General features: G+C 32.6%; 2 protein-coding genes across 2 annotated transcripts; both read left to right on the forward strand.

Moving 5' to 3' along the window:
* Nucleotides 1-234: 234 nt before the first annotated feature.
* LOC132742420 (uncharacterized) lies at nucleotides 235-8005 on the forward strand. The gene is made up of 7 exons (XM_060730844.1): nucleotides 235-490; nucleotides 1717-2073; nucleotides 4650-4799; nucleotides 5229-5265; nucleotides 5738-5769; nucleotides 5913-6562; nucleotides 6851-8005. The coding sequence occupies exons 1-7, from the start codon at nucleotides 421-423 to the stop codon at nucleotides 7082-7084; spliced, it is 1530 nt and encodes a 509-aa protein (XP_060586827.1). The 5' UTR covers nucleotides 235-420; the 3' UTR covers nucleotides 7085-8005.
* Nucleotides 8006-11992: 3987 nt separating this feature from the next.
* Nucleotides 11993-21001, forward strand: LOC132742358 (mucin-17-like). Its single transcript, XM_060730736.1, has 5 exons — nucleotides 11993-12250; nucleotides 17534-18607; nucleotides 19056-19211; nucleotides 19841-19868; nucleotides 20464-21001. The coding sequence occupies exons 1-5, from the start codon at nucleotides 12181-12183 to the stop codon at nucleotides 20522-20524; spliced, it is 1389 nt and encodes a 462-aa protein (XP_060586719.1). The 5' UTR covers nucleotides 11993-12180; the 3' UTR covers nucleotides 20525-21001.
* The last annotated feature ends 1033 nt before the right edge of the window (nucleotides 21002-22034 follow it).

Raw genomic sequence — 22034 nt, forward strand, 5'->3', positions numbered from 1 at the left:
ACGGAATACGGTATATGAATATGTTTTGTCGACAGAATACGGTAAAAGAATATGTTTGGTCAATGGACTACGATATAATTATGATGAATACGCGTGGATAACGGAGTATGATACATTAATAATTTGTTCAAAGGAACATAGTACTTGAATACCTTTGGTGTACGGAATACAGTATAAGAATATAATTTTAATAAGGTCCATGAGAAACAAACAATTATTATGAGTAGCTTTACTTGACGTGATAAAGGGTAACACTAAAACGCGAATGGTGTAACGTGAAGATGGACAGATTAAATATGAATATGCTATATATGGTCATCACGAAGACGGACACACATTTATGACTCAGAGATTACTTAACTAGATTTGTCTGTTATATTATGATTTATAAAAGTTATAATTTAACTGACATTGGAAGATATGGATTTCAAATATGCTTATATTTGCTTATTTGTGTGTAGTTTATATAAATTTGGACAAACTGAAATAGGTAACTATGATTGATTTTCTTTTTCTTTTGCAAACCTTACTTGTTTTACATTGCCGAACAGTTTAATAGTGCTTCATTATAATTGAAATTAAAATTGAGAGTAGGTTTCTAGGCAGTGCTTCTTGAAATATTTATAAACTTAATGGATATTGGTATAAGACTTGGATTTTGTATGTTCTAAAACTGGCAATTGTTTATTATGGTATTTTTACTTCAAAACATTATCTCTCACTGCATGCGATGGACTCGGACCCTCTAGAAGTTTAGAAAAATGTTCGAGGCAAAGATGACAGCATTGGCTTTAAGTGGGATGTCTGAAATATTACACTGTGGGGTATTTGATGAAATCTTCCCCACCTAAGCTAATAAATCACCATTCGTTGGACATCAGAAGTTTACTTCGTAAGTCTTCTTGATAAGCTTGGATGACACCATTTGCAGAACATCCAAAGTCATATATTGAGCACCCAATCCCTTCTGCCCCTGTTAAAGTTGAAAAACATTTATGGAACACCCTAGGTCTTCTTCCCCCGGTTGAGCTAGGAACCATTTGTGGAAAATCCAAAGTTGGCTTCCCCGGTTAACCAAAAAAAGTCACCATTTGTGGAGAACCGTGTCTTCTTCTTAAGCTAAGCTTGGAAATCAGCATTTTAGGAGTTTTTGAGGTCCTCTTTCTCAGTAAAGATTTAAAGTCACCATTTGTAGCATCTGAGGTCTTCAATTTCCGGTTGGACGGGAAAGTCACCATTTGCGTGACATTCCAATTCTTCTTACCCAGGATAGAGTAGCCTGTCAGGGTATGGTATTTACAGTGTGGGCGTTACTTCCATGGACATTATTCCATCCAAGGTTATATAGTGAGTGAACAAGCGAAAGCCAAAATAAGTTAGCTTTTTGCAATAATTCAATTTACTTAGCATGAATGATAAAATAGCTCACGTGTCGCAAGGTATTCTGCAAATATCCACCAGATTTTACCTGTAACTTACAATTTATGAACCAAAGTGCACGTGATGCAGACTTTTTATATTTTAGGCAGATTTATATTTTATCCTTAACATTTTCAGTATTGACTGTTTGTAAATTGCTATTATTACAGTTTAACTTTTAAAATATATGTTAATTCAACTCAAATTGACGAAACAAAATAAGCATAATGTCACTTTAAATTTTTCTAAATAATAAATGCAGTAGGTTTAGAATTATTTCCTTTCTATACATTCCAGCCTGTGGGCACCTCAAGGTCGTGTATGAATACAAAGCGAACTCAGTTGATTGCAGAATTCGTTTATACCCGAGTAACGAACTCAAACCTTTCATTGAAGAATCTCACCACTACCGATGGATAGTAACCAGAAATATTTCATCGTCTACAGTATCAGAAATAATTCTTCAGAAAAACAGCGATACATTCAAATACAACAAAACGAAGTACAACGAAGAAGACTATACGTTGCTTATTCGTAATTTGAACCCTCTTGATGTTGGGCGATATGAAGTCGAGTGCTGGACAAGACAAAACATTTTTTACAATAGTGACAAAGTCATGGTCATATTACCCGAACCACCGACACACACGCCAGGTGAATACTTTTAACATTAACATTCAAACATGCCATCTTTATTAATTAAGAGCGGACACCATTAGCCTAGTGGTAATGATAATTCTGTCTACCGAGAGCGTGATCCCTCCCTACTCCAATTGTAATAACAAATAGTCTTACGCATCAGACAGTAATCCGAGCACACGTTTAATGGAGCTTTAAATCTTTGCACCTCAGAAACTCCCTTTGAAACTCAAAATATCTACCCCCTTTTCTGTATGGAGTTGGATACAAATAAACGTATACATGTATTACAAATTACAAATCTGTGCATAATGTCCTGTATGTTGCAACACAGTGTATGTTTTAAAGGAACTCCACTGAGGTCCAATAGCCAAAGATAAAAAATTTTGAAATTCTTTCTTAAATCAACTGGTACATTTAAATTTGAAACCAAACAATAGATGATATAGAAGTATACACGGTCGACTTTTTTGCGATTTTTGGCCGATTTGAGTGAAAAGTGTTTAAACGGTTTTCATTTATTGGGCCAATTTGCACGATAAAATTGATTATTTCTGGGAAACGGAGTAATTATCTGAAACTTTGTACATGATGATTGGTCTAGAAATACATCTCGTTATACAAAAATCTTGAAAAAATATTTTTGGTCCCTTCACATCAAAAAACCTCAGTGGAGTCCCTTTAATACTTCATAATAATAATAACTGTAATATATAATACTTCATTGTATGACTAGTTTCCATTATTACTGTAGAATGAAATATATCCGTGGGTGCTGTTGTTTTAATACTGATAATTATGAATGTTTCAATTTTAACCCTTCAAAAGACAATCCCGTAAATGTCCTCTGATTTTTTAATTAAGAAAATACAATAAATTATTAGTCATTAAACTAGAACGTAACAAGTACCTCGGTCAAAATCTATTGTTATAAAGCATCATTTACACCACACGAAACTAGAATAGTGTTGGTTAAGATATTCGTCCGAACTACTTTAATCTCGGATACTTAAGTTTCAATTGTGTTGGGAGACAGTTTTTAAGAGTTGGCAAGTATTTTTTCTCAAGTTTAACTCTTGACTGTAATGTATTAAGTTTCTATTTGCTATTTTTATACAACGACACTCCTTAAAGATATACTATGCTCATGTTTAAGTAAAATAATTTTATCGCAGAAATTTTATTGAAATCTATGAAATTCTTACCGAATATGTGTAAATTGTATATAAGAATGTGCAAACTATGTATGGGAAGCTGCATTCCCTATTACAGGTCAAGTAAAGTTTGTCCTTTCTTTGAAAAAACTGCCAGATTTTCAATGTTACTTTATATTAAAATTGTACATTGTACCCACCTAGTGTTTAGAGTTTAAAACTACGTTATGAAATCATAACATGTTGATTTTGTTTTTACAAAGAGACAGTGTTGCAATATTCAATATTTCCAAATATCAAATTTGAGAATGAGATATCTTTAAAAGAAGTGATAATAAAACATTTTCTAAAGTTTACTAAAGTCAAAATTGCATTTCATTCAGTAAAATTCAAGAACATGTTTCATAGAGAACTGTGAAATATTTCCAGATACAGTTCATTTATGGACTCAGATTGAGTAACCTTAAAGGCCCATATGGCCTCAAATTGTCTCTTAATTTATTTTTATTTCCAAAAGCTTTTCATTCTTAGTGTCTTGTAAAGATATCCGAAACAACAACAACAACAACAACACAAAAGAAAAAAAACAACAACAAAAAACACAACAGCAACAGACAAAAAACATACATGCCATTTAGTTGTTCTATCTTTTGCTTCGTCTGTTCTTTGCCAATTAGTACAGTTTAAATGCTATGGTACTTTGTATTGAAGTCAAAAAACCTCTGTTTACATTTTGCTACATTCATTGTAAATAAGCCGTGTCACGACAAAACCAACATAGTGCGTTTGCGACCAGCATGGATCCAGACCAGCCTGCGCATCCGCGCAGTCTGATCAGGATCCATGCTGTTCGCTAAAAGTTTTTTTTACTTGTAATAGGGTTTGTAAGCGAACAGCATGGATTCTGATCAGACTGCGATGGATTCTGATCAGACTGCGCGGATGTGCAGACTGGTCTGGACCCATGCTGGTTGCAAACGCACTATGTTAGTTTTGTCATGGCACAGCTCAAATATTTTATGATCAGAACAGGCATTTCATAAGTAACAGTAAAAGTTTGATATTACAGTTTTGAAAATAATTTTGACATTTTCTTACTTGCAATATCACATGACAGAAGGAAGTATCCTCACTCAAGTCAAGTGTCATAGGAAACAGAATAAAAAGCTAGCTTTTTTTTCTTTCTTCAAATTCCAGATTATCATTGCACAGCTTATACTTAACTCTTACCATGCTATTGATCTTGGTAAGGCTTGAAAAATTTTGTTCACCTAACCATTTATCTTTCGTAGGGAAAATTTTAAAATATGTACTGACTGAATAGCGTACAGAGCGCGGCACGGCAATTCTTGGTCTAGAATGGCCGCTTGGGTAGATTTATTCAGTTGCCGCAACAGGCAGCGTAAAGTTTAATTTGATTTTGCATCTCCTTTTCAGGTTCGAAGCCCACAGCGTCTTCATTAGTAGCAGATTCAGGTATTGGAAGCACTGCCATAATTGTGACCTCAATCTGTGCTGTTGTCATAGTGGCGATTATTTCTGGGATTGTTTACCTCGTATTTTGTAAACAACGCGGAGGAAATCAAGGTACTACTTTCAGCATGCTAATTTCCAAAGCAAGCAAAAAAGGAACATGACGTTAAAATTATTTCTTCCATATTGTACGGATGCAATCTGGAATGTTGTATTATATGAAATGCCACAGTACATTAATGAAGAAGTGCTATATTTTCTTATAGAAATCTATTGGACATTGTTTTTCATCGTCGGCGCTCATTTTTAAAATAAGGTAACTTATGGGTGCTCTGCTTTGACGGCAATTCCTAAATTTCCGACGAACAAGAAAAAAGAAATCCGGCAAAATACAAGCCAGACCGCAGCCGTAAAAACGTGAATAATATATGTTAATGTTATAAAACTTACAAATAATGAATATTATCAACAATATACAGTTAGCTTGAAAGTTAGAGTAATTTATAGCGTGTTTACCTATAGTTTATATTTTTTTTATTTCAGGGACCAAACGCTTAGTTAGTGACGAAGGAACATCAGCGTGAGTACTGTTTTATTTCTATATTTCTTTTATTATTACTTTTGATACTATTAAATAAGTAGACCTTATAACCATCGGCAAAAGACGTTTATGACAAACCAGCCATACAATAAGGTTTGAAGTTGAAAACGTTTAACTGCACCCTTAGGAACACCAGTATTTACTGAACGCGACCCTGATGGCATGCATGCCAAATCAGTGTTGTGCTATGTCAATTACATGATTTATGCAATAAGTTTACAATATTAATATAAAATCTAATTGCCAATGCTATTAAGTTGATGACATTACGTTTTTGATTGATGTTCAAATAATCATACGTACACTGTTTGTAGATCGGTCCGTTCCTTATATCCTATTTAGCCACTTAATCATTTTGTTGTTGCCGCACATTTTGAGCAATAGTACATACTGATCTCAAAGAATAGATCAGTTTTATTGCTAAACTTATTCTATTATGTGTCTTTTTCAGAACTGGTCAAGAACACCATGTATGCCACGAAGGTAAGGGTCATTCAAAGAAGATATTTTCTCTTGTTTAAAAAAAATAATTCTTTTTAACTATTTATTTAAAAGTAGTCTAAGTGTGTGCCACTTTTGTAAACTATTCTATTCAACATCAAATAGAGGTATTAATTTATTTTCAGACCCTTTATCTATGTATAATGAAATTGACACTGGCGAATTGGTTTTAGACTATGCGAAAGTAGAGAAGATGCAAGTGAATCCCGTTCATGGACTATCAAAAGAGATGTTTGTTGCTTCACAACAGTTTCATACAGGGGTTGCTATAGCGTCAGATGAAGGCGAGTACGATTTAGTAAACGTAAATGACGCATTTGTTGGCGAAACAGACAACGTTGAAGTTGAGTATGCAGACATTCTTGTCGACCTTCCAGATACTGCAGTTAAAGCCATCGAAGCTGAAGAGGAAAACAATTACGAATATGTTAAAACGGCAACTCGTGATGAAACTATTCTAAATATTCATGACAGCAAGAAAGATACTGTTGAAAATGAAACAAAAGACATGAACTTGGATGCACAAGATAAAAACATTAATGCTGATGTCTACGCAAAGGTTTCCAAAAATAATTCAAACAATGAAGAGATAATCAAGATTGGAAACTGTGATACTGAAAAGCTCTACAACATGGACTACTCCATACAGTTTCCTAGAATAAACTGCTCGGAGATAACAATGTCCCTGGATGAAGACAGAACTGACCAGCAAGCCGAGCAATGCCAGGAACCAGTCATGTACTCTAACCTCGTACCCCGCCCGCACAGAGATAAGGTAACCAACGAATTGAACGACTAAATGAGCCAGTGTTGAAAAAATTGTTTTATTCAAATTAACTTACCTATCTTTAGTATAAAATAATTTTGTAACCAACCCAAAGAAATGAGTTATGAACAATATATATATTACCACTTACACATTGTAAACTTTCACTTACATTTTACTTTGAAGGAGAACAATTTCATGCATACAATACATGATTTTTTATAATTATGGTCACGTAACCGAAGCAAGAATTTTCAGATGTGTTTTCTTTCTGATTTTTAAAGTTATTTTCTGCAGACACGTGCCAGCCGAGCAAGCCGTAGAGAACTTCAGTACGCTGTTTTAGACTTACCTGATCAGGATTTAGAGTCGGATGTAGACAAGGAAAAAGAGTTAATTATTCATGCAAAGTTTCAACCGTGTCATTACGATGCCATTGACTTTGATAGAAAAGCTTTCATCCCTCCAATTAGAAAAGCTCCATCGTCTTGGTACAGACGGAAAAAGCAAAAAGGGAAAACGATGAGATAAATGGACATTTATCTCATTAAACTTGTGAAATGGACTTTTTACTTTGACTTTTGAAATGCTCAAATTCAAAATGTAAAAACTGAACTGTGTAGAGAGTCTGCTTGGATTGTACGGAAAGGTAGAGCATGGCTCTGATTGCAGTATATAAACAAACTGTTATCAATTATTATAGCGAGAGGCTTTTTGAGGGATGGAATAACTTGTTTCAGAGAAATATCTTTATAACTGAGACTAATTGCGATCAAAGTTAATTGAGAGGCGTTGCGAAATGAAGAGTAAATACTGACAGTAGTATGACAGGGGCGAGAAGAGAAAGGTTTTGCTAAAAATAGAGGAAACAAAGAATCCCCAAAGAAAGCCCAACACGGCAAATTGAAAATGTTTGAGACTCGGTTTGATTGAATAGAGAAAATAAGAATCCCTAAAGAGTTAAATTATTTATTGAAACAATAAAGAGGAAAACACAAGTTGTTTAGTCATGCAAAATCAAATATGTTTAAACATGAAAATGAAAAAAAAAAGTTTATAATTACTCTAAATTATTAATAATTGAAGAAGTAAAATCCAGCAATAATTTATCATTTATAATGAATAATTTATGCGTACATGTATTAACAATGTTTTATTTATGCAAAGTCATCAATGATTAAATGTGACTTCATCAAAATTTGGTCATGGTTATGCATTATGAATCAATTTTGAATTAATTCATTAGTGTTTTCTTAATTATTTATATCACTTCGTATGATTGTGTAAGATTGTTTTCAGTTAGCATGTATTATGCAAAATATAATGGAACTTCCTTTTATTGTAAGCGTATATACTGTTTACAGAAATGGGGACTATTTTTTACATATACACATGTATTTGTTGTGTGATATTGTACACTTTCTTGACGAATAAACTTTGTGTCGATGACTGTATCCGCTTGATCTTTTTCAATTTTGTATTCAAAAATATAGAAAAGTGATATAGTAGCCACAACTTCTGTAACTGTGGGTAATGTTTTCTTGTCAACTTATTTGCTAAAACTCGTTATATGACTGTACAATGCTATTTCTGCAAATAACTTACTACTTTGGGAAAAAATCTGTGCGAGCTGAAAGGCATATACAAAGATAGATATTCCCGTGGTATGGACATAGTATCGAGGGCAAATGTTTAAAGATGATGTATCTTAGAGTAAAATAGTTGAGTCTTTTAGTTCTGGAATGAAACAATTGAATCCATCATTTGGATGACCCCAAAGCTCGAATAATTTTAGTATCACTGTCTTGTTCAAGGACCACTCACTCTGACATATCAAATAATAATAATAATAATAATATCTTTATTTAAAGAAGGTTACACATTAAGAACATACAATAACAATCATATATATCTTATTTCCAAAGTGGCCTTCTGAAAAAGAAAACAACAACAACAACAACAACAGGACATTCATAGGTAGAAAAATGAATGTATAATATGTAATTTTTAGAATAATACAACTCATATACTTTCGACAGGCACTCAACAATTTTTGTTTAAACATTTATGTATATTGCATCATTTGTTCGTTCGTTCATTCGTTCGTTCATATATTTATTCATTCATTCATTCACTCACTCATTCATTCATATGAACATCAAGATATGCTTTGTATTTTTCTTTAAAACATTTAAGGTTATTAACATTACGAATATTTAAATTCCGACTGTGTATCAACCAACAACAAATGAGCCGCGTCACGACAAAACCAACATAGTGCGTTTGCGACCAGCATGGATCCAGACCAGCTTGCGCATCCACGCAGTCTGATCAGGATCCATGCGGTTCGCTATCAGTTTCTCTACTTGTAATAGAGTTGGTAAGCGAACAGCATGGATCCTGATCAGACTGCGCGGATGTGCAGGCTGGTCTGGATCCATGCTGGTCGCAAACGCACTATGTTGGATTTGTCGTGACGCGACTCAAATTCTTCTTGCCAAAAATATGAGCATCCTTCAGAAATATATTGTTCTCCAGGACCAGTTTCATTATGTTCAGATCGCGGTATTGGACAACCGGTAATCTCGTATCCCCTTGCCGATCGATGTATTGTCAAACAGTCGCATTGGATCACTTTTGTCCTTCTAACTTACTTGAAAATATTTTAGACTGAACACAAGATTAGTGACAATTGATATGTTACATTTCTTCTGACAATTATTGGTGAAAATATTGTACCTTATCATTTTTCTTGTTCAGGAGCAAACATTGACAATATGTCAGTCTTCTCCATCTGAATCAAACACAAATGTATCACGTTTTTTTTCGGAATGAGATTTTACACGCGTCCATTCGTTTAATCATTTAACTAATTTGCCACAGTTTGACCATTGACTGTTTGACCTGGATGTTTTTCTTTTAAGTTTCCAACACCTTTTAAAGCTGCACGCCTCCAGATAAGCCAATATATTTCAAGAAAACTAATAATTAGAAAAATGCACTAAACTTTTAAGAAAGGTAAAAACATTCAAGATGAAATGTTATCTTTTACATGTTTCAGCGGTTTAAGTATATTATCACCATATTTCAACTGCGTTACTAACGCAGAAAAGCCTGTTCTTGCATATATTGACCAATTTAGGTAATTTTCGTGGGTTGTAAGTGCCGACTGCAATATGTCAATTACTTTATTTATTCACCTCACATTATTTCACTTTTAAATATATTTCCAAATTTTTCATGAATTTAACATGAATCTGAAGGCGTGCTGCTTTAACAAATGCTGTCGCTCAACTCTTCTTATGTTTTCGACGTGTCTGTTTTGGTTTTGACTTTAGTCAATAGCAATTGAGCAATTGAGTAATGAGCATTACTTTCCTCTGCCTACTGATAAGGGTCGTTATCATTTTTATTCAATAAATCACCCTGTGCTGACCTCACAAGGCTTGTTAGAAAATGTGTAGGTTTCATCGTTCTCTAAATGGTGTCACGTCGCCATAAGAAACTCAAGTACAGAAACTAACTTCCGCAAAAAAAAAACGATTCAAAACTGAAAATGTACTAAGGACGATGCAAATACTTCCGCAAGAAAAGTAGTTTACTTGCAGAGAATGCACATGTGCCACACACACAAAAAGTTTATGACATTCCTGGTTTAAAAAAAACAACTTTAAATGCTTAAGTTTCAACAACTACAGAAAGAACAAGGAATGCGGTCCGGGATGGAACATATGCATAAAAAAGAAAACATTATAATTGATTGACAATATAACATCAGCTATGCTTTTAAGAAATTCAATTGAATCTGTCATACGATTATATTTCCTCATTCATTTACAGCTTGATTGGCATTGTTAAGTCATCAAAATGCCATTACACCATATCGTGACCAAACACTTTTGATATCATTAATATGACTGTTTATTATATACTTTTAAATGAAATATTGAGAAATATTGATGAAATAAAATGCGTATTTTCATTTTCCGTATTTTCACCGTAAAAATTTTTTTTCACTGCAGTGAAACATATTTTCCGTATTTTCACTAGTGTCTTGCCGAACTACAATGTACTTTCTTTTAAATTCTACCAGTACTCAAAATTTAAGGGAAAGTATTTCAAATTTTAATGTCCAGAAAGAGAAAAATGTATATAATAAACAGAAAATTCAAGTTTTTTCTATAAATACATGATTTATTTTCATCTTGTGGCATAAAAATTACCATATTTCACTCGTGGCTACCGCCACTCATGAAATATTTTTTTTTCATACCACTCAATGAAAATAAATCATGTATTTACAGAAAAAACTTGAATATCCTCTATATCTCACAGTGTCATAGGTTGTAATATCAAAATTTTGTAGATGTATTATATAGAGGATATTTGTTTAGTTCAGTGTAAGATCGGAATATATTTCACCGAGTGGGCACCAAAAGGTATATTTCACGAGTGGCGTAGCCACGAGTGAAATATGAAACTTTTGGTGTTCACAAGGTGAAATATATTTCGATCTTACACTAAACTAAACAAATTTTCTTTTTATTACATGCAAAGAAACGTTTTAAAAAGACATTAAACCTAATACTGAATGAAAAGCGCGCCAAATAATAATAGAACGTGACGTCATTTACGACGTCACGTCATTAAGTTGGTACCCAGTACTGTGCACGCTGGTATTTCACTGAAACAACGTAAGGGGCGTAATTTCAAAACAGTGAAATTATCAAAGGGGTAATTTCACTGTTTCAAACAGTGAAATTACCAATTTTATATCACTGATATATTTCTATAAACCACCGAAAAGCATGTAATAAATACGTATAATACACTATAAATAAAATATATGATCTGTACAAACAACAACAACAACAGCAACAGCAGCAGCAGCAACAACAACAACAACGTTATCATGGTCAATATCAGAATGCTTTTTTTCGTTAAGTTACCGGCAAGACACAATTGAATAAAATAACAAACAATTAAGTGCAAAGCATGGTTAGTGGATACAATGAGAATTTCACCACAGCTTTTTTGTAAACAAAAGAGCACATGTTAATGTTTGTGGCTGAAACTATTGTTATTCGGTAGGGGCCTATCAATTAACTTTTCAAGTTTATTTTTTATAAAACAGTTTTTACTGATACTAAAGGATAAAAGCTGGAAATGATAAAACATGCCATCACACAAGTATAGTACTTTTAAATTGATTGACTCCATAAAATAGTACCCATTTTGTAAAATACGAGGGTTGCTCAAAATGTAATAGGATTTAGATCCTTGCACAACATGTTCCGAAATTTGTCTCTTGTAAAATTGTGTACGCAAATAAAAAAATATGAACGGTAGAGCTGCAGTCCTATTTCTTTTTGAACAACCCTCGTATTTCCAGATACTTTTTTGTATATTTGTTTTAAGATGAGGTGGCCTTTATAACCGACTAAATAGTCATATGTTTTCTAAGTATTCTTAATATTAGGGTTTGTTTGCTCTTAATGTCTACTTAAAACATGTATATTCACTATAGAAGGAAGCCGGACGTTTTTTTCCATTTCTTACCATATACTTAAAGAAAGTAAGTTAAAAAGAAGATATGATTAAAATGATATATTGATAGAGAATATAACATGGACAGGGTGTATTTTCTCGGATACGTGTTACTTTTGTTGATTGTTAACACCGTTTTGTGTTCCAATGGTAAGTCCTTTTCCGTAAAACTATATTGTTGATCGAAGTACAAGTCTTATTTGTTCCTATATTAACTTGAATTCTTCAGAAAACTGTGTATTGTTAACTACTATTCCTCTCACCGTACATGTGTAGCATTCTTATTTGCTTTAAGCAGTGTATTTTGTTTTATGCTGAATAAAATTCCTATTCGTATTCGTAAGTCGTCTTCCTTTGTAAGTCGGTAACATTTGATTGTAAACTTTTGAAATTTCGTCAGAAATACACTCACGAGTAAGTAAAATGTGACGGGAAGCGCATGAATATTATTTTAAGCATTGTGTTAAAAATGATGTAAAATTCGAGCAGTTTTATCATAGTTTGATGACGGGAAAAAGGAAAACATAAACAAACAAAATCAGTGAAAAAACTCTAATATCTTAAACAAGCAAAAGAATAATGAATTGTTTTTCTTTCTTTCTTTTAACCCCCCCCCCCTTTTTTGGCGTGATCAAATTATACTTTACTCACGAGCGTACACTAGCTGATATACATGTATTTTCATTAATGAAAATATTGAGCAATCTAGTGCTCAGTCTCGAAAATATGTTTCTATCTTATATCCATAAGTGCAATGTAGCTTTAACATGTCTTTGTCGATTGGTTAAGACGTAACTGTTAGCTGGTCCATATGATGACATAATCACCATCATTGTTTTAACTGAAACTATGTTAATTTTCAAAGCATATTTACCGCTTTTTTTCTTCATGGAAATCACGAATATGTACAGTAGGTTTAGGCAATCCGAATCTAAGGCAATCCGAATCACATTAATTAATTTCTTTTCTATTCATCAATAAAAACATAATGATACGTTCCAAATGTTTCAATTGACAAAAGAATAAGATGGTATAATTTTTAAAACAATCAGCACTTGTGTGTAAGGAAATATATGTTTTGAGTGGCCCAGAACTACTTGAATGACAAATTGTTTAGATAACCATTGTTGTAAATGAAGTCTTTTATATTCTAAAATGACCTTTTCTACAATTACTGTATAATGTTTGCCTAATGTTTTAAAACAATCAATTTATTTTTTTTCATGTCGATTTCTATTTTGTATTCATCAGAATTTGATGTCAAGATTTCAAGAAAACCTTTGTAAGCAGTGTAACAATTCTACGATGTTTAGAAAAGAAATGACACCTGTTACTATTAGATTATGTCATATTAATGTTACAAATTAAAGCACTCCACAAAAAGAAGTATCTTTAAAAAGAAACTCGACCGAAGACAAACTTGTTAACTTGCATAGGATAAGCTACTACTAACCATGCTTACCGCCAACAGAACATTTTATTTGTCCTCAATAGTTTTATTTCAGTTCATTTTTACCCGCATTGTTTTTCCCCATTAATTGTCAATTTGAATTTAAACAATATTACTTACATTATTTGATTTTAATCAAAATGGAATTTGATTTGAATAGGAATTTATAATAAAACAATGATTTAGTAGATACTGTACACTAATTTCATTTGTAAATTATTCGAAAGTTCGTTTCAATCGTCTTATGCCCGCTTCGAGAACAGAATATAATGACTAGAACAGCTCAGAAGAGAAACCCAATCGAACGCAAAAGTATCAAAAAGGCGATCTGTCATATTTAATTTCATATATATATATTAAAAAGCTGTTAGAAACATCTAGAAAATATCATTATTGTGTTTTTATATGTATTCTGACTTATATCTTTTTCCAACACTTCTTGCCATCGCGCAATCGAACAGACCTCTGGAAATTCTGCCTATATTCATTTCTTTACTGTTAATTTTAGCGGAAGTCAATGTAAAATCAGACGGCTTTTGGCCGAAAAAATGAAAAAATAACGCTTTTCATAAGGTGATTCCGATTGCCTACACTAACTGTATATTGTATCATAGTTTGGATCCTTTCTATTGAAAATGTGTCCGAGTTAAATCGGTTACATATACATGCAAAATGCGTTAACTGGAGTGCAGGTATTAGTTACCCGCACTCCAGACCATGCCCATTGATTGGCTCATTTTTGCTGGGATTTACCTATTGTGACTGCAGAGAAAGGGAAAGCGATAGAAATATCATATTCACATGCTTGTTCATTGGTTACTTTTTTATGGGGTTTCATATTGTGACAACAGGGAACGTGTTTTTATGTTTGACCATGATACAAAAGAGAAACAACATCAAAACACTTGGAAATCTGATAAATACTAGGGGGCTACGTCCCCTCGTACAAATCAGATATCCTAGTGATTCGATGCTCTTTCTTTTTCTAAAATTTGGGAACTTCGGGCGTGAAATTTTTTTTTCCTGAAAATACGAAATTTAAATGTTACTATCGAATGTAAAAAGGAAAATAAATGTATTCGTTATCATTCGATGAATTCATTTGACAACTTGTTATGGACAAAGAAAGTCTTAAATTAGATACTATCAAAGCCAGATATGTTGTGTTAATCTATGACGATGTAGTATGAAAGAGCGCGTATGTTATGAATAAGCAAAAATATCAACGCCTGTATCCTTGGCCCCATTAAGGCATTCAGATTGTTTAAGCTATTTATAATTAGTCGCCGGTAGAAACCGGCGACTATATTTGTAACAGTTAAATATTATATCTATCGTAGGAGAAGGCCTTAAAATCTGAATATAAAAGCAAATCAATTACTGAACAATTAAGGACCATAATTATTTTTCATAATCTTAAAAATTCAAAAACAAAGTAACGTTGCTAATTGAAATGAAATATACAAATATTGACTTCTTTAAAAGCAACATAACAATTTTCATAAAATGAATTAATAACGTATCCCTATGGACCAGTCAGTGAATTTAGGGATACTTTTACTTTTTTTCTAAGTGTCATGTGTTGCTATTTTATGATTGATAAATCATGAATGATATTTGAAATGACACATTAAAATTATTTGGTTGTTTATATCTTATGAGACCTATTATATTTCATTATTTTATCTAATTATAAACAGATTCTCCCTGTAGAATCACGTGACTACACGTTGTATGTTATTGTTATAAAATCTATTAATAGTAACAGATTGCTGATCAGATAAGACATAATAGTAACTTGTGAATAGTTGAAAAGGTATGGCGCCTGATTAGATGCAAATGTATAAATAAATACAAAGTTATCTTTCATTAATCAGTTTCATATTTTATATCATTAGAAAGGTCGATTTCCTTCGTGCAGGTTACCAAAACCGTATGACGGTAGGGATTCGGAATCGTATTAGATACATAATAATTAAAGAAAACTAATAAAACATCTTTTTGTTAATATTTTATCGAACTGAAAAGCAATTAAACGTTAACTATATCGTATGTAACGACAGGAATATTGATTTCAACTAAATAGTTTATTTTTTCGATAGCGCATAAAAATATTTTTTATGCAGATACCACTTTTACGGTGGAATTGCATTACTTCATGCAATAATTAAAACATATATATTTTCAAATATTCGATGACCGTTAATTATTTGGAGGTAATTATTGGATTCTGAAGTATACAATACGGATTTCGATGTCTGGTATAACGGTATAATTACAAGTAGAATTACAAGAATATCACTCGCCTTAATTACAAAATTTATCAAAATTATGAAATAAAAAAATGCTAGAAATGAAACACGATTTAGCAACTTATGTTTCATATAGTTAAAAGAAATGATAAAAGTTTTATGAAAACTGCAAAAGGGATTTTCAAAGATTCGAACTTGGCCTACTAGGTCACAACTTCGTCATACTTGCCACCACCAGGCCATCGAACAATATTAATTGATTTAATATCTTTACTATCAATTAAATCTTTAGCATTAAACATATAATAAGTTACGTAAACTAACGAAACACCTCCTGAAAATAAATGAGTCTCAGGTTAATAAAGCAGTTCCTTGACAATATTGCTAAGCAAGTTTGCTTCATATATGATGTTTTATTGTGAATGAACAGTTACTCAACATATTGTTTCTCTTTTCTTTAATTTAACTGATATTTTCTTATATTTATGATAAAACAATCATTTTCTATCCGGCGACTTGATGCTTTAGCATCAAAATCTCTACTTGTTTGTATAGTGATAATGAATCAGACGTGGACGTTTCTAAAAATTTGTAAACATGAGGTGATATTCGGAAAATCATGACATAACCCGCGACCAGCGCCACACACAGAGATATAACACTTTACATGTATAATAAAAGATTAAAATAAAACGATTGGATGTCATCAACTTTCTAAAACGTTTATGTGTGACGACATTTTAAAATGACGCATGAGAAATGAGTTTTGCTGTTTCGGATCTGCTTCGGATGTAGTTTTAATTACAGAATGATTCACAAAACATTAAAACATGTATTGCTTTATGGAAATGATACGTAATTATATTGATGATATTTATATCATGCATCAGGGATGTCTTGAACACATATGGACCTCATTTGGAATTTGAGTGGCGAAATTGTTCCCGAATGGTCGAAGATTTGTAATATTATTTTATTCTTTGTAGATATACATGCTTATAGTAAGCTCCTTGATTATTTACATCTGTGTTAAACAACAGGTTTAGCGTCGAAATAATAAGAGTTACAAACCCTAGTTTAGAATAATATGGTTCTCTTCAGGCCTTTAACATGTAACTTCACCGTGGCCGAGGGGTTTGCACGCTCGCTTAGGAATCGAGAGGTCTGGAGTTTAAATCCCAGTTGAGGCAACTCATTTTTATAAAATTATTAATAATTAAATAAACATTGAATTGAATATCAGTGTTGCAATTAGTCTTATAGCCAATGTACTACAGTTAAAACACTGCAAAGCATTGGTGGCACTATACAAAAACAAATTGGTTGATAATCTCACAACATTCACCTTTCTGACATTCTGAGACCTAAACAAACTCAGCGCCTTCTGTGCTTTGATTTATTCTACTTACATGTCAAATATACGGAAACAAAATTACTGATGTCCTGCGGTAACCGAATGATCAGACGGAAGGGCTTCACGATACAAATATATTTTCTGAAGTTAAACATCTTAACAAGTTTATCTATCTTATATTCGTTATCTTATTACATGTGAATATAAACCTTTAGATAAATTGTAGCAAGCAAATACTTATCAGAAAAAGAAACAACAGAAAATTATATGAGTTTTATATGTCCCACTATGTTAACCAATTACCAGTGCCATTTTGTGAACATACGTGTAAAATTTAAATTCCGTTTTTTTTTCAAAATTTCTTTTTATTCTTTCAGATTGTGGTAAACTTTCTTTGGAATACATTCAAACGGGAGAAACAGTTTCCGCTAAAATATATTTCAATCCTTCGGCGGATCTTGAATGGTATACATGGAGACGTGTCAGCCCTTTCAGACACCTAAAAAACTCGACTAAATATGTTATTTCAGAAAATCCGCACACAATCATTATTAAAAACTTAGCTTCCTCTGATGATGGCAGATATGATACTGAATGTACTTTAACAAATGGTATTGTACGTGTAAGCGCAAATGATATTTCTATAAGTCTGAACATAACGTACACAACTGAAGAAACATCACGTGACTCGGTTTCATCACGTGATCATTATTCAACAACGAGACTATTTGAAACTAGAATTACCCAAGGAAATGTGACACCTTCGTCCACAAAAAGAATGTCCAAAACAACGGAGAGAACAATATCGCAATACACTGGATTATTTGCTACTACAAAAATGGAACCAGATAATAGGACACCACTATCTTACACTTCAGAAACGGTATCATCTGAAGGTGGAACACTCTCTTCATCAACAGAAACAGTATCATCTGAAGGTGGAACACTGTCTTCTTCAACAGAAACAGTATCATCTGAAGAAGGAACACTGTCTTCTTCAACAGAAACAGTATCTGAAGGGGCTTCATCTGAAGGGGCCTCACTGCCTTCTTCAACAGAAACGGTATCATCTGAAAGGGCCTCATCTGAAGAGGCTTCACTGTCTTCTTCAACAGAGTTGGAAATATCTACACTGCCTTATACTAAGGAAGTATCATCTCAAGACGTTAGAATGTCTTCTGTATTGACAAGGATTTTCTTTCAAACAAGCAGATTCTCAGAGGATTCAGATACTACTACACCGGACGGAAAACATAAGAAAACAACAGAGTTCATGTCAGCGGAAGGTACGGTGAAACCCGTAAATGATACTACCATAGAGCATGGACCTACAAATGTTTCAACCTCCACATCCTTTTCATATTCTACAATTTCTTCATCAGAAGTTTTATCAACATTATCGACATTATCGACAACTGACAGCATCAATATTTCAACCGGACACGAGACAGGTATGGCAAACCATATTTGAAATTGTAATTTTCATTTCCTTAGACAATTATTTTGTTTTACTTTATGCATTGCAGTGGATTACCGATTTGTTAATAGTTCATACTTCCCTATGAAAAGTCTACTTCCCTTCCATTAAACGGTCAAATAAAATAATTGTAATTCACTATAATATAACGTTTATCTTATTCATCAAAGCAATATTTAATCTATAAGTAACTACAAATCCTCGTGACATCTCAAAACCAACCAAACGAAACAAGCATTTAAGAAACGAATAAAATACGTTAAAAAATTCATTTTCTTATCTTTACAGTAGTGGTGATTCTATTATTTGTTCTAGGAACCTAAGAATTTAAACATTATTTCAAGTTTGATATTTCAATTATATAAGCTTATAACAAAGAGCATAATAATGATATTGACTGAAATAACATCATGTTTCTGCAGACAAAAGTTGTGTAATCGAGGAAACGGGACAGACTACAAACATACTCCTAGATTTCTTCATTACGGTAACGGTTGTCCTGATTATTATTATCATCGTCATTGTTGGATATGGAAAGAGAAAGTGTCGCGAGGAATCATTTCCAGATCGTCGTAATGGTAATTTTTGGTTGTAGATTTGCTTGTTTACGTACGTATCTTAGATACTGAATTAACGCCAAGCTGCATGAAAGGGTTTTGTTTTAACTCGTTCAAGTCAGAGCAACAAATTCATATCCAATTCATATATTCTTTTTAATAAGCAAGCATGAACGATTCAGCCGAAAGTCGGTGTGATGTAGGGCTGAACCTAATGGTATATTAGTTACTTATACTCTTACTGCCATTCTGTTCCAAACTTAAAGCAGGATAAATGCATTTGTTTCCAATTCAAACACTTTTACTGCCATTCTGTTCCAAACTTAAAGCAGGGCAGATGTATTTGTTTCCAATTCAAACACTTTTACTGCCATTCTGTTCCAAACTTAAAGCAGGGTAAATGAATACAATGATGATGTAGTTGTTATTGTTGTTTTTAATGATGATGATGATGATGATAATGATGATGATTACAAAAGAAAAGATTATGCGTAAGCATTGCATACACTTGTATAGAAATGTTATCCTAAGGACAACGTCATATACGTTTTAGGGTTCATGTTTTTTTGCTATTCCAGGTGGTTTTATCCAATCCTGCAAATATGACATACAATGTACTTTTGAATTCTTAATATTTTTTTCTCTTTTAGAGAATATGGAACAAAGAAACTGCTTTACGTGAGTTGAATTTTTATCAATGTCTTGTATCATAGAAAATAAATCAATATCAATTACTTCGAACACAAGAGATGGTGTCGGCTTCAATATGCCACAAAAATGTGAACTCTCACCATACCAGCAATAGTTTTCGCATATTTTGATTTGCTATTATTTAAATGATACCAAAGATAACTTTATAATGATGATGATTATTGTTATATCGATGCTAGCGAGATGTATGGAAGGATTGGCGGATGAACTGGCGGCCGCATGGATAAAAATTATAACGGGGTAGTACATTGATGGCTATTTTATTACCATTATTGTTATCCCTATAGTTCTTTTTAGTCAGGTTAAAGAAATATAGCCACATAGAAGCTTATGGAATGAATGACATCAAAGAGAAAGTTCAGTTACCACAAAAGTGCTTTCATGTTTGTGCATTCGTACGTACGGACGCATGGATGGATGAACGGATTGATGGATTGGCCAAAAGCATCACCATATCCATTAATATGTAATTGTTAGAAGATTATCAAAGTCATTTTACTGTGTCGATTTGCTGAATGCAACCGAACGGATTAATATGATGTTCATTTTTGTCTTTTTACAGGAATGCCACTTATGTCACAGTTGAAAAGAAAACGACAAGTAATATGAAAATTACAAATTGAGCGATATATAGAAACAAAATTCACTTTACTCAAACAATAAATCTGTTATCATCGCACTATAATTTTAATCGCCATAATTATGCTGTTCATCTTATTAAAGGAGCTCAACTGAGGTCAAAAACCTTAAAACATAAAATTTGAACTGAAGTACTTTAATGCAAAAGACTGCAAAGAAAAATAAAGGAATTCACTCAGAATTCATTGAATATCGATTTTGTGTGTGCATTTTTAGCCGATTGAGTAACATGCTTTTCATTTTTATGTCATAATGATTATTCTCGGAAAAAATAGGGGATAGAATTATCTGAAAATTTTCACATAGGTTATTAGTCCAGACCTTTATCAAATGGTACAAAATCTTTGATAAATATTAAAGTCTCGTCAAGTTAAAAAAATCCTCAGTGGAGTCTCTTCATGTCTAATACAGCGTTTGGTTACCCTCTATGTATATCGCATTGTTCGAAAAAAAGTTCTGCATGTTTTACAATGCTCTTTTATGCTCTCCGTATATAATTTTGTGCTCTTAAGACCATCCGTGTAAAAGATTTTTTTTTTTTTTTTTACGGATCTCCGCTCTACGTGTATAATCTATTTTATTCTTGTGTATCTCCGTATTGTTCTTGTGCTCTTGAGGCTCTCTGTGTATAATTCTTTTTCCCCTTGTGTGCCTCCGTATATATTCTTGTACAGTTGAGGTTTTCCGTGTATAATCTATTTTTCCTTGTGTATCACCGTTTATATTATTGTGCTATTAAGGCTCTCTGTATATAATCTATTTTTTCTTTATGTATCACCGTTTATTTCTTTTGCTCTTAAGGCTCTCTGTAAATTAATCTGTTTTTCTATATGAATCTCCGTATATATTACATTTATCTTTAGGGATCATTGTATACATTTCATTCCTCTCGAATAATCTCCGTATCTATCTAAATTCTTTTGATGCAACTCCGTACATATTTCATTGCTCTTGGGGAACTCCGTATATATGTAATTGTTCTCAATAGATTACCATAAATGTTTCATTTCCCTTGCGGAACTCTGAATAAATGTCATTGTTCTTGACGAATTTCCGTATATATTTCACTACTCTAGAGGGATTGCCAACTTTTTACTCCGATGATTCTCCGTACATGTTTTATTATTCGTATATATTTCATTACTCTTGAAGGGCTTCCGTACATACTATGACACTGTTCTCATATGTACACCGTGTAAATTTCATTGTTTTCGATGTAACCTCGGTAAAATTATATATCAAATATATTAATTAAATATATTGATATATTAAATTAATCACCGCATACGCGTAATTGCCCCTTTAGAACATAATTACAATGTACATGTATAATCTACATTTTGTAAGCTTATTTTAATGCATTCCTGATATTGCAATGTAGAATTATCGAGCAATTGAAGCCACTTTATTTAAACTGATTTAAAGTAGAATGACCTTGAATAAAACTGTTACCTAGCTACATTTATCTCTTTGTGTAACAAAACATACGTTTCT

Source organism: Ruditapes philippinarum, unplaced genomic scaffold, assembly GCF_026571515.1.
Source record: "Ruditapes philippinarum isolate M1 unplaced genomic scaffold, ASM2657151v2 ctg819_1_1_1_1, whole genome shotgun sequence".
NCBI lineage: Eukaryota > Metazoa > Mollusca > Bivalvia > Venerida > Veneridae > Ruditapes > Ruditapes philippinarum.

Excerpts from the sequence above, each read along its gene's own strand:
- LOC132742358 (XM_060730736.1), top strand. The coding sequence starts at position 12,181 with ATGGACAGGGTGTATTTTCTCGGATACGTGTTACTTTTGTTGATTGTT. Across the intron at positions 18,608-19,055 it reads TTCAACCGGACACGAGACAG|ACAAAAGTTGTGTAATCGAG; the intron begins GTATGGCAAACC and ends ATGTTTCTGCAG. Across the intron at positions 19,212-19,840 it reads ATTTCCAGATCGTCGTAATG|AGAATATGGAACAAAGAAAC; the intron begins GTAATTTTTGGT and ends TTTCTCTTTTAG.
- LOC132742420 (XM_060730844.1), top strand. The coding sequence starts at position 421 with ATGGATTTCAAATATGCTTATATTTGCTTATTTGTGTGTAGTTTATAT. Across the intron at positions 2,074-4,649 it reads ACCACCGACACACACGCCAG|GTTCGAAGCCCACAGCGTCT; the intron begins GTGAATACTTTT and ends TCTCCTTTTCAG. Across the intron at positions 4,800-5,228 it reads ACAACGCGGAGGAAATCAAG|GGACCAAACGCTTAGTTAGT; the intron begins GTACTACTTTCA and ends TTTTTATTTCAG.